The sequence below is a fragment of the Peromyscus eremicus genome, unplaced genomic scaffold, assembly GCF_949786415.1.
Source record: "Peromyscus eremicus unplaced genomic scaffold, PerEre_H2_v1 PerEre#2#unplaced_2525, whole genome shotgun sequence".
Lineage (NCBI taxonomy): Eukaryota > Metazoa > Chordata > Mammalia > Rodentia > Cricetidae > Peromyscus > Peromyscus eremicus.
The window spans coordinates 45,425-58,156 of record NW_026736759.1 but is presented as its reverse complement, the minus strand read 5'-3'; the positions used below and the strand labels follow the sequence as shown (position 1 = coordinate 58,156).

At 47.8% G+C, this 12,732-nt stretch overlaps 1 protein-coding gene across 1 annotated transcript; it reads right to left on the bottom strand.

The window, feature by feature from the left end:
* Positions 1-6,398: 6,398 nt before the first annotated feature.
* On the bottom strand, positions 6,399-8,969 carry LOC131902121 (paraneoplastic antigen-like protein 6B). Its single transcript, XM_059253155.1, is given in 2 exon segments — positions 6,399-8,316; positions 8,764-8,969. A coding segment is annotated over 1 exon segment (1,293 nt). The 5' UTR covers positions 8,197-8,316; positions 8,764-8,969; the 3' UTR covers positions 6,399-6,903.
* Positions 8,970-12,732: the final 3,763 nt, after the last annotated feature.

Here is a 12,732-nt window from a genome sequence, read left to right as displayed (position 1 = left end):
CTGCTTCTCAATGTCTACAATAAGTTTCAGTAAGGCTGACAGCTAAAAGTGTAGACACCAACTTGGAGGCCACTATGTTCAATGTAAGGGGCAAGACATGAAAGGACAAATAATTGAAGATGCAACCCAGAGGTCCTATGGTACAACCTCCCCCCTGCCCCCCCCCCCCAAGCCCCAGGCCATGGAGAGAGAAAATAGATAGATGACTACTGGGGAGTTCATGTCTAGAGGAGAAAGAGCTCCAGTCTGGGGAAAGGAAGGAAAAAAATTCCATAGATGAAGGATGATATTGTTTGCACGACATTGTGAATGCCCTAGGTGCTGATGAACTATACATTTAACTTGCTAAGAAAGTATAACTTTGTTTACATAATTCATTACAACAAAAAAAAACTTTCTAGGGCTGGAGAGATGGCTCAGTACTTAAGAGCACTGGCTACTGTTTCAGAGGACTGAGAGTACCCACATGGAGGCTCACAATCATCTGTAACTCCAGTTCCAGTGGATCAGACACCACTTCCTTTCTGTTCCTGACCCTTTACTCTTTCTTGCCTCTAACATGGAATGTTCCTGCCCATCATCTCCAAATCTACACATGCAGCCTACATTTCTCCTTCTTTTTCCCTATGCCACTTTCTGCTCAAAATTCTTGGGGGTAAATGGAAAGCATCTCACAGTTTCCAATTATTTTACAATTTCATGCTCACAGTTTTTTTTCTCTTTCTCTTCCCTCACAATGAACACGCGCGCACGCGCACACACACACACACACACACACACACACACACAAAAAAAAAAAAAAAAAAAAAAAACAACCTCTGATGCCTGGGGCTGGGCTGGGTCAGGGTCTCTCACCTTTAGTCTATCAGAAAAGATTTTGGCACAGTATGTCTCAAAAATATGAAACATGATCAAATGGTAGCAGACAATCCAGGTCAGAAGAAGGCAACATCTTACCTCTCTAAGTAAGAATTTCTTAATCTTTTTCTCTGAGTAAGGAAAGAATTCCAACTGACCTCTGAACAGACTGTCTGGAGCCCATCAGCCTTGTCCTCTTCCTCTGGATCATCCATTGAGAAGTTCAGAGTCTTTGAAGGAATTTCTGAGTGGGGGCCAGGAAAGAAGAGACCCTGAGTGACTCTGGCTCTTCCTGCAGCAAGCATACAAGCACATACAACAACAACAACAACAAAAAAAATGCCCACACTGATTGTGTAGTTCCATCAGGTGAAGCAGCACCATCATCTGCTTATACTCCTCAAAGGCACCAGAGCTCAAAATGAGACAAAAGACTCAGCAGTGCATTCGGTAAATGTAAGCCAAAATCAAAGGAGTAATTGAGAGGAAAGGAGGCAGAAACCCTGGCAAGGCAGGGTTTCCGCCTGGCCCAAGGTTACATCTGAACCACTCCATACCAAGCTCTACAGTAGAAGTGCTCCACAGAACACTGTGGAGCTATGCAGCACAGTGAGGCTACCACTAAGCCAAGCATGGCTCTAAGGTACTGGACACCCGGCCAGTCTGTGTTGAGATGTGTTATTCAGGCCAGATACATACCAACTTCAAAGAGTTAGTGCAAAAACTTGAACAAAAAACTATTCTTGATAACATTTTGTATTGATCACATGTTGAAATAAAACTTTTGGATTTGTTGGGTAAAATAAAACACATTTTTAATTCGTTTCATCACTTTGTTTTGACGTGATAGAAAATCTATTAGATTTCAAAAGCTAATTCCCTCTTGGTCGACCCCAACCTGAGAGCTGATTAGTTTTCGTGTGTTATCTTAACGTTTCCCTACCTTTCCATCTGAGGAGTGGTCTCGCATCAAACCCTTGGCCCAGTAATGCTCCTGCACAGAGCTCTTTAGGATCAAAGGATTGGGAATTGCGCTGGGGATTTAGCTCAATGGCAAAATACTTGCCAAGCAACTGAGAGGACCTGAGTTCAAATCCCCAGAACTCACAGAAAGCCAGATGCTTAGAAGCATCACTGTTCTCAGGCAAGATGGAAAAGAATCCTTAGAAACTGGGTCAGCAGGGAGAACAAGGAACACATCCTGTCTCAGATGAGAAGGAAGATGACGGCCACAAGACCTCCATTCACACACCATGCACGCACGCACGCACGCACGCACGCACGCATGCACGCACGCACGCACGCACACAATCTGCCTGCGCGGATTGGGCCTAGAGTCAAGAGGCACAGGCTAGAATCCTGGGATGCAGACTATGAGTCTCGGGGGCCACACTCTGGTCTTCTTTATGCCATTCTTGGGCACCTAGGTCTGGTAGTCACTACGACAACCCAGCCAAACAGCTCACCACTGTTTACACCTCCTGGCTTGAGATCTGAGTTTCTGAAGTTGTCCTGAACTCTGAGAGGCGATCCCCTAGGTACAGACCCCACACAATCCCCCTCCTCTCCCATCCATGACCAGAACACCAGCCACTTCCTCTATTGCCACCTTAGAAGGAGCCTTCCCTTGGACCCAGGAGTCGCATTTCCCAGCCCAGCCAGTGGCTCAGTTTCCTGCACAGCCGGAAAAGAACTGTTATTCACCCCTTTAAGGCCCATTAGGTGCTCCGGAGCGTTCTGGGAGCTGTAGTCCGCTGTCCAGGCGCAGGCCCAGATCTACCCATGATCCTCCCCTTTAGGGGCGTGGAGTTGCGCACTCTGGAGACAATCTCATTAACCAGAGATACTGCCGAGCTATTTTCAGCTGCTTGAGGAGCAACAGGAAGCCCACGGTATGAATGTTGGCTTTTTTTTTTTTTTTTTTTTTTTTAAAAACTCACCACCTCTGTCCCCCTACAAGTGATGTGCTCATGGATAGTAGAGGACAGAGTGAAGATACAGGATGTTAACTCCTGCTTCAACTCTGAGTTGGGCCAGGCACTCCCTGGTCCCAGAGTGGAGCATAGGATCCAAATGGAAATAGTACCTGTCCTTGTAGAGTTTAACGATTACAAACCGATTGCAAACCGAGTGAGGGTACTGGCTAGGATGAGAGTAACCTTTGATGCAGAATGTCTGGATTAAGCAGGTCTGGTCTCCACGGAACCTGACTCTCAGTTTCTGGGATAGGGACCAGCTGCACACAACTCTGCATTGCGTTAAGGACCATCATTAATAACACCAGTGGCCCACTATCCATGTCCCCAACCTCCTGAGTAATGCAACACAAACACAAAGATGGGTAGCTTCTACTTTCCAGGTTCTTTTCAAACTGTGAAAGTCTGTCCACATTCATCACTGCCCCCATGGTGTACGTCCAGGGATCTATAAATGGGGTTTAGGAGCCTGCTGTGAAGATCAGTGGTACAATATTTGCCAAGCATGTGAGAGAACCTGGACTCCAGCCCCACCACTATCAAAAGTGAGGGGCATGTGCCTCATGTGCAAATATGTTCTCAAATTTAGGGGTTCCAGTGAATCTAACTTTCCTGGAGTTTCATATTCTGATTCTACGTGCTTGAAATCTGGCGGCTTCTTCCTGTGGACTCCCAGTTCCTTCCACAGCTCCTGTTTCTCATCTTTCCAAAAGAAAAGCATACTCCTCACTCACTGTGTAATATGTATCTTGAAGTACTTAAATGCATCAACTCAGGACTTAAAAATCAAAAAGGCCTACCAGCAATGGGTTCTAGAGTCTTTCAAGATAAAACAAAGCATTTTTAGAAGAAAATACATGTGAGGGAAGAAGGATAGAAATATAAATACACTGAAGCAAAATGTGGATGTGAAATTTCCAAAGTAAGAAAGAGCTTAGTTCTATATTTTAAACAAGAGTATCAAGTTTCCACTCTCTGTCTCTCTCTCTCTCTCAGATACACACACATACACACACACACACACACACACACACACACACACACACCACCCATCACATCACATTACTCATTGATAGACACTTGGATTGATTCCATGGCTTGGTTATTGTGCACATGGGAACACGGCAATTTCAACATGGTGCTGATTGTATATGCTTTGCACATAGACTCAACAGAAGATTGCTGGGTCATATGATAGTTCTAGTTTTAACTGTCTGAAGAATGTTTATACTATTTTTTCTGTAATATATGACATCCCCATAAGCAGTGAAAAATACCTTGGTTTTCTCCACAGCCTCTCCAGCACTTGCTATTTGCTGTGATTTATTTTATTTTATTTTTTTAAATTTTCATATATTTTGATCATATTCTTCCCCTCCCCCCAACTCTTCCCAGATCCCTGCTTTCAAACTGTGAAAGTCTCTCCACATTCATCACTGGCCCCATGGTGTACACCCTTAAAAAGCAAAACAAAATCCAAACCCAAACAACACAAAACAAGCATAAACAAAAACCATGAAGTCTGTTTTGTGTTGGCCATTTACTCTTGAGCATGGGGCCCGCCCTGCAGTGTGATTGATATACCCACTGTCACTCCATTAATGAAAACTGATTTTCTTCTCCCAGCAATTATCAATTGCAAATAGCTTCTTGGTTAGGGAGTAAGACTTTGTGCACTCTTCACCATCTCCTAGGATTTTGTCTGGCTTGAATTTGTGCAGGTCTTTTGTATGCTGTCACAGTCCCTGTGAGTTCATATGTTCATCAGCTCTGCTCTGCTGTGTTTTCAATAGTAGTCATCCAACCCACCTAGGGTAGTCTCACATTGTGGTTTTGGTTTGAATTTCCTTAATGACTGGTGATGTTGAGCACATTTTCATATACTTGCTGGCTACACTATCTACTGAGCTCTTTTGTCCATTTTTAAATCAGATGATTTGGGAGTTCTTGTTTGCTTCCTTGCTTTTTGCTACTGAGTTGTGTTAATTCATTGATATTTGAGATATTAACCCCCCGTGAGGTTTATAATTCACAAATGATTTTCTCCAATCCAAAGATGGTGGTTTTGTTTGGTTGAATATTTCCTTTTGCTACACATAGCACTTACAGATTGAGGGAATCTTTTATGCTTTTGCTGCCTAATGTTTTGATGTGATAACTAAAAAAATGCTTCAAGAACAATGTCAAGGTCAAAATTCTTTCTTCTACACATAGATGCATAGTTTCCTGAGTGCTATTTGCTAAAAAGACTATACTTTCCCCAATTGTGGTATTTTGGGGCATCTTCCCCTGAAAATCAGTTTTCTGTGGGTGTGTGGACTAGTTCCTTGTCTCTTTTTCCCATCCCATTGATACCCACCTTGATACCAATGCCATACTTTGTTTGTTTGTTTGTTTGAGATCAGAGTATCTCCGTGTAGCCCTGGCCATCCTGGAACTCACCATGTAGACCAGCCTTGCCTTGAACTCAGAGATCCTCCTGCCTCTGCCTCCCAATGCTGCAATTAAAAGCATGCACCACCATTCCTGGCTACCGCACTCTTTTGATCATTATATCTATGTAATATATTATGAAATCAGGAAGGCTGATGCCTCCAATTTTGGTTTTCTCTCTCAGGAGGGCTTTGGCTATTTAGGGCCTTTTGTGGCTCCACGGATTTCTGTTTTTTTTTTTTTTTTTTTTTTTTAGTTTTCTTTTTTCTATATTTTAGTGAAAAAAAATGGGGCCAAGGGCCTTGCTTGCTGCCCTATAGCCTCACTTGAGCTCATAACTGACTTATCCCTATCTCTTGTCATCCTGGAGTGCCTTCCCCCTGAAAGCCAGATAGCCACTGCCTCCACACACCCACCAGCGACTGGTCAGCCTACTCTTATTAACCCACGCACCCTGCCCACCTACACACACACACACACACACACACACACACACACACAGCCCTTCATGTCCCTGCCCTGCACGTATACCAATCTTGCTCCAGCCCAGCCCAAGCCCAGCAAAAGCAGGATGTAACTGTAACATCCATTAAATTTATTGAACAGTTACATTTACTGAAGCCATTGAGGGCAAGGGGATGACAGCACAGAAATTCCCCACAGCTGCTAAAGGCCACAGGTCCCACCTTGTCCCACTCTGCATTTCACGAGGAAGGACCTCATCTGCTTGCTACACTAAGGCCTACTTGCCTCAGCTTCTTCCTTTCCAGGGACCCCAAGATGATGGCATTTGGAAATGTTCTCTCTTTTGGGGGAACTCTCTAGAAGAATCACCCATTGCAGGGTGGTCCTGAATTATTCTGGCATAAGACAGTCACTGGACACTGGAAAGCACAGAAAGGAACATCTCACCAAACTGAAGAACTGGTGTCACAAAGTAACAGCAAGAGTGGAACATTAAATCTTGGTTGTCAGATCACACCCATCCTTAGTCCAGGTCTTCGTGCCCACCCCAGGTTGAAATCAGTCACAAGATGAGCATCAGCCAGTCCCTGATTGTCATCACCCATCCTTTTTGCTGGTTCCAAGGGCTTGGCTTGGGATCTCTGTGGAGGACCTTCTCAGGTAAGAACACACACATCTGTAGGGAACAAGCAGCAAGTCGCTGGCCTGCAAGTATATCAAGAAAACTGACCAGGAATACACAACACGAGGCATAAGCAGAGCAAACGGGGCCTTGGCTGGCATGGAAATTCACAGCACAAGCTGGGACTATAGTGGTGGCTAGCTGGGTGGGTCAGGGCTTCCACCTATCTGGGATTGATACACTTTGCCTAGGGTGTGATGGATGGGAGAGCTAGTATGAAAATGCATACTCAGTGAATAGCTGGTCACTGTGAGTAAAACAGTTAAGGATGAGATTCCAAAGGCAGTGTCATAAGCCTGCCTGGGGATGCTGACTGGGTAGAAGAGCCAGGCTGTCAGGATCCTTTTAATAGACTCTTTCTCTCTAATATCTCCCAGGCCAGGGGGTATAGCAGCTATCTGCAGGCCCTCTCCTCTACTGTGGGGCTGACCCTTCAGTAATACTTCTAGGCTGATACAAGATGAGATCATCTGCTTTATGTTCTCCTGCCTAGGCAAGGCTGCTCGGCACCCAGCCAGGCCCTCCTGGGCACTCTCTAGGAGTACTGCCCATCTGGGCTGGAGTGGGAGCCCCAGGCGGCTCTTCGGGTCCTGCCTGGCTTGGGTCCACAGGGCCGTGGTCTGGGTTATGGTCTTCTATCTCCTCCTCAACCTCATCCTCTGCCTGCTCCTCCACCTCATCTTCCTCTTTCTCCACATTCTCATCTTCTGCCTTTGCATTGACTCTGCCATCAGCCCAGGCAGGAGCCAGATCACCAGCTTCATTCTCCACCTGGGCTTCCATGTTGCTGACTAGTCTTGCCTCCCATTCCTCAGTCTCCCTTATGAGCCCCAACAACTCCAGGAAAGTTGGAGATCTCCCGATCATTCTCAGCCTCCTCAGAGCTTCATCCAGAGGCTCATTCAGGTTAGCCCTGGTGAGCACCTGCCTCAGGCGGATATCATCAGTGGAGGTTCTCTCTAGAGCCCCCTTCTGGATGGCTTTCTGCAGCAGGACTTCTAGCCTCAACACAAAGGCAGAGAGCTGCTCATCTGACTGCTGTTGAGCAGTCAGACACTTCATTCGGATGGTGGCCTGAGATTCATTGTCTCCAAATACCCGGGTCAGGGCCTCTAGGCAGTCCTCTGCAGTCCTTGCTGGATTCTCTGCTAACAGCCCATGTACAAGGTACAGGGCAGTCCCCCGCAAGCCCTCCAGCAATCGTCTCCTCTTCTCCCTTTCTGGGACCCTTTGCCACACCTGAAACATGTCAGTGGTGTGGTCTAGCCAGGCCTCAAAGTATTCCTCCCCAGGGGCTGGCTGAACCCTCCCAGAAAACACACCCAAGCTCTGGTACTGCAAGGTCTCCACCCAGGGCTGGATTGCCTGACTAACTGACTGGAGCCTGCATACTCTGTCCAGCTCCAGGCCCAGGGCTCCAGGTACACTATCCACCGTCTGCCCCTGTTGCTCCAAGAAGTGAAAAACACGACCAAGAAGCTCTTCGGTGGAGCAACGGGGCACAAAGACCACGTTTCAGGGTCCCCGAGTGCCTAGGATTTCCCTTGGGACCAAAGCATAGTTGACTTTCCGGTCAAGCTCAACCAGGGCTGCAGTGGCATTATCCTCTTCACGAAATACTTTGCCCAGCACAATAAAGTGGCCCATGGGCCACAGGGCAGCCTCCAGGGACTCTTGGAATTCAGCTTCACTGCAGTCCTCCAGGATGCCTAGGATAAGCAGGCCCCTACGAGCGCTGACACCCATCCACCTGCACCAGTCCTGTAGCATCTCCACCGCCATAACCTGAAATTTTGGCAAGGCTCACACTAGGAGCAGGAAACAGTTTCCCCAGAAGCAGGTCAGGTTGGGACAGGAGCCTAGGCTAGGACTTACTTAGAGACCAGTCTAGGTCTCCACAGCCTGTAAACAAAAACAGGGAGAGAGGAGGTTAATGTCCACTCCTCCCCACCCCCGCCCCTTCCCATCCACTAGCCCTAGAGAAGAGGTTCTCAACCTGTGGGTCGCAACCCTTCAGGTCGAAAGACCTTTTCACGGGGGTCTCCCAAGACCACTGGCAAACACAGATATCTACATTACTATTCATAACAGTAGCAAAATTACAGGTATGAAGTGGCAACGAAAATAATTTTATGGTTGGGGGTCACCACAACATGAGGAATTGTATTAAAGGGCCATAGCATTAGGAATGTTGAGAACCACTGCCTTAGACGATGCTTCTGCATCCCACCCCATGCCTCAGGCACAGGCCTTCCCTAGCCCAGTATCTCCCTGCAGTCCAACTCCCACAGGCCTGCGGGTTGGGGCGGGGTTTGTCAGGGCCAGTAGTACCCTCCCAGGGTTTGGTACCTCCTAGGAGCAGGATCCTTCCTCCTTCGGCCTCACAGCAAGGATTCCCCGGGCTGCTCTCCAGGTTCTCTCGCCAGCCAGCTCCCTTGCTCTCTCTAGCCTTATAGTTGCGCACTCACGAAGAACAGTGTGGGCGCAAGCTTAACACTACTCTCTGCAGTGCGGACTTGGGGCGGGGGTATGGTGGCGCTGGAGCACAGACACACACACACACACACACACACACACACACACACACACACGGACTTGGGGCGGGGGTATGGTGGCGCTGGAACACACACACACACACACACACACACACCCGTCCTTCGGGAGCAAGCCAGCCAGGCCATTGGCGCAGGAAGATCACAAGACAAGGCTGTCGCCTAGCCCTTGGCAACCTGGGACCTCCGGTGATGTCAATGGGCCGGCCACTGGTGATGTAACCTGCTGCTGACCCCTCCCCCATCGTACATCTATGCCACTGGCACAGGGGACACAGAGTGCTCAGGGGTCTCTCCACAGAAGGGCATCAGAAAGCTGTGGCGCCCCCTCCAGCTTTGTCTCCTGATCAAGGCCAGGGAGCAGGGGCTCTGAGGCTTTTTCCCCTGGTGAGTCCCTATCTGGACCTAGTCCAGTGACAGAGCTGGGCAAGCAACACCTGGTCTAGGTAGAGTCCCTGAAATAGATACCACATGAACGCACACACCCCATCTCACCACTCCCCACGGAGCATGCACCATCTGGGTGATGCCCATCCAGTGGAAGGGGCTGTAGGCATGCTCACTACCGTGGGGCATGCATGCTTTGCTGCCCTTGGTGCCTGTGGCCAGCTCACAGGAGGGGTGGTCCAGCATCAGGCAGGCCTTTCCTGCTCTGCCTGCTGTATATCCAGGTTCTTGAAAAGCTGCTTTTGAGATCTGAAGCCCAAACACTTGGACTTGTATCTTACTGGCTGTCTTTGGGCCAGTCCCTGCCCATTCTTGTTGCAGAAAAGTTTATAGTTTCTGGGAATTCTGCCTAAATTCATGTAGGAAGAAGCACTGTGATGGCAGTGAGGTGCTCAACATTTCCCTGCCCCCTGTGTCAATAGCCTTGCAGGCTCTGGGACACGACTCTCTTGGTGTTGAAGGTGGCATGGGTGGCCTAAATCCCAGAAGCCTCCCTATGTGTTTTACCATCAGTCAATCCCTCCCCTGCCCTATATCTTCTGCTGCCTGGGGTAGACATCCCCTCATAGTTGTGCTACCCTGGCTCAAAACAGAGTTTCAGTCCCTACCACTCTTATCACCCTGACTCTCTCCAGTCACCAAGAGTCCAGAGATGCACAACATCTCTGCCAGTGAGAAGGCAAGCAGGTTCACAGAAGGTCAGATCTCTACATATCCTTTCTTGCCCCCTTTTTCTTTCTTTGGGCACCATACTCTGGGCACTTGACTTTCACTACTGGGAAAAGTTTCCCTAGTGGTGTCCATCTCACTCATACTGCCTTGGCTTATTGTCGTGAGCTCTATTTAGGTTGTTGTCATGTTAGACTGTTTCAGACAGTGCTGCCACTAGCATCCTACCTGCCTTCCTGAACCTCTGGCAGTGAGGAAGGCTCTGGGGTGTACACCAGAAAGTGACCTTGCTGAGACTTGGGCTGTGTCCAAGTAGGCTTCCATTAATCCGTTATCTGCTGTGAGTGGAGCAACCCATGTTCTCTCCAATTAGCAGTGTGGGAGCACTCATCTCCGTCCTACAACCCAAGCAGCCTTTCAGCCTTGACCATTGAACACCCCCCAAAGGGAGAATTACTACCTCATGCACCAACATGTGCTTGGCATTTCCTTAATAGGTTATTATATTGTGCATCCTCTTAAAATTTCATCTTCCACTCCTGGTTCATCTTCTGTGTATCTCTTTTGCCCCTTCCTCATGCCCAGCCCCATCCTACAGACAGGTCTTTGGCCTGTTTTCAGGAGAAAACGGCATCAAAGCTGAAGGCACTCTCATTGTGTACATGCAACCATTGCCCAAAACAGGTTACATTCAACTTGACCTCACACTTGGTCTTCCGTTTGTCATGGGCAGTTCTCTTTCTTGCCCCTGCGATTCCTATTATGATTATCCACAGCCTGAAGGCAAGTGCTTTTGGTGGGGCGGGGGGTGGGGGGAGAATTGTAAGTCTTCTGTTACAACCCAACTTTCTCAATTGGTCTAAAGCATCTAATCCCTCCCTTACTCAACCTCTAGGGCCCAAACTGCCTGTTCTCATGCTGACCAGTTACTGCTGTTAATATCTGATGTAAGAATTTCTGTCTACTGAAATTCCTTGTTTGACCTGTCATGGCTCATACAATAAATACCTGGTCTTCCTTCTTGGTTTGGGTGTAATTTTTCTGGGTTTTTCCCCAGAGAAGGTATTCCCTTGGGAACATAAATATGCAGGATGATCTAGTGCTACCAGCTGGCCCAGTGGGCTTGCAAACAGATTATCAACACATTTCCCCTGTTTTTAGGCTTGTTTCTCCTTTCCCTCTTTCCCTCTCTTCCTTCTCTCCAAGTGAGGGCTTTGCTTCTTTATAGGCTCATTTTCCTCCCTCTACACTAGGGCATGGGTTGTGACACCTCAGCTGATTTTCCTTTGTCTCTTCTCTGTACCCAATGTCTCTATCTCTGAGCAGTTAGTAGCTTTTCTTTCTCTATCTTTCCTTTCTTGGCTTCTGGGACACCCCTTCCTGCATTTGAACTGACCTCCTGCCTCTTTTCTTGCCTTTCAGTTGAAGTTATCCTTCTACCTCCCCCCCCCCCACCTCCTTCTCTTCTTCCTATTCCTTTGTTGGACCTCAATATAATATAGTGTGGGTGGTCTCCTAGCTGCAGGTTTTGGACATTCTTTCCAGAGGTGTTCTGTGCTGGTCATGATCCCTTCTCCAGCTCTGCCCATGTGTATCAGACTGTCCATTTGGATGCCCCTCAGGCATTTAATAATTCAGATATTTCAACTAGGGTGCTTCAAGCACCTTTGCATACCTGCTCTTTCCCTGGGCTTCCCACATCTATACAAATGACTCTGCCTTCTATCAGGTTATTTGAGCAAAGGCGGCAGGAAACTTCCTCCCCTTTCCTTCATTTCTCACCTCCAAATCTCTCCCACCAGCAGAGGCTATCAACTATGGCCAGGGACTGCAATTCTTTTCCATAGTTCCTAGCTTGGTGTCCTACTCTTCGTGCCTGTACTCTGACCCCTCTATCTTCCTTTATCCATATTAGTAGCACTTATTCACATGTCATCACCAGATAAATGGTGGATAGGTCTCTGCTTTTAAGCATTAAGTACTCCCTCCTGGAAAGCAAGCAGGTGCCCTTACCAAAAGGGGCCTTGCAGGATCACATTGCCTAGGATGGCAAGTGAGTCTGTCTTCTAGGTTGTAAGAGCCAATAGTAAATAGACGCACGCATGCGTGCGCACGCGCACGCACCACCCACCCCCACACACCACACACACACACACACACACACACACACACACACACACACACACACACAGAGTGAGGAGACTCTGTGGGGAATGAAGACACCAGAGAGATAAGATGATGATACAATTTAGCTAGCTTCAAGCTCACTGGGAATCAGTGATGGATTGAGCTTGCCTTGAAGACCATCTGGATAGATTCTCAAACTAAGCAGGAGTGAGTGATCCAACACCCAAAACTGTAAGAGGTAAATTTATACTTTTAGTGTAAGTTAATCTGTCTCAGGTATTTTGTTACAGCAGCACAAATGGACGTGGCAGCCTGATTGTCCAGCCTGGAGTCATGGACATGTAACCCAAGGGCCCCTGTTCCTTCTAGCTCAGCTTACCAGCCTACATGGTCTGCCTGGCTTGCCCTTTTGGCTCATGGGGTTGAGTGGTACTTCAGGAGTCAGCCAACATTCATGAACAAGGCAACGTCTTGCAAGAAAGAGGTCTTTACCCAAACGCATGGGCTTCTGTGCCAGTCATCT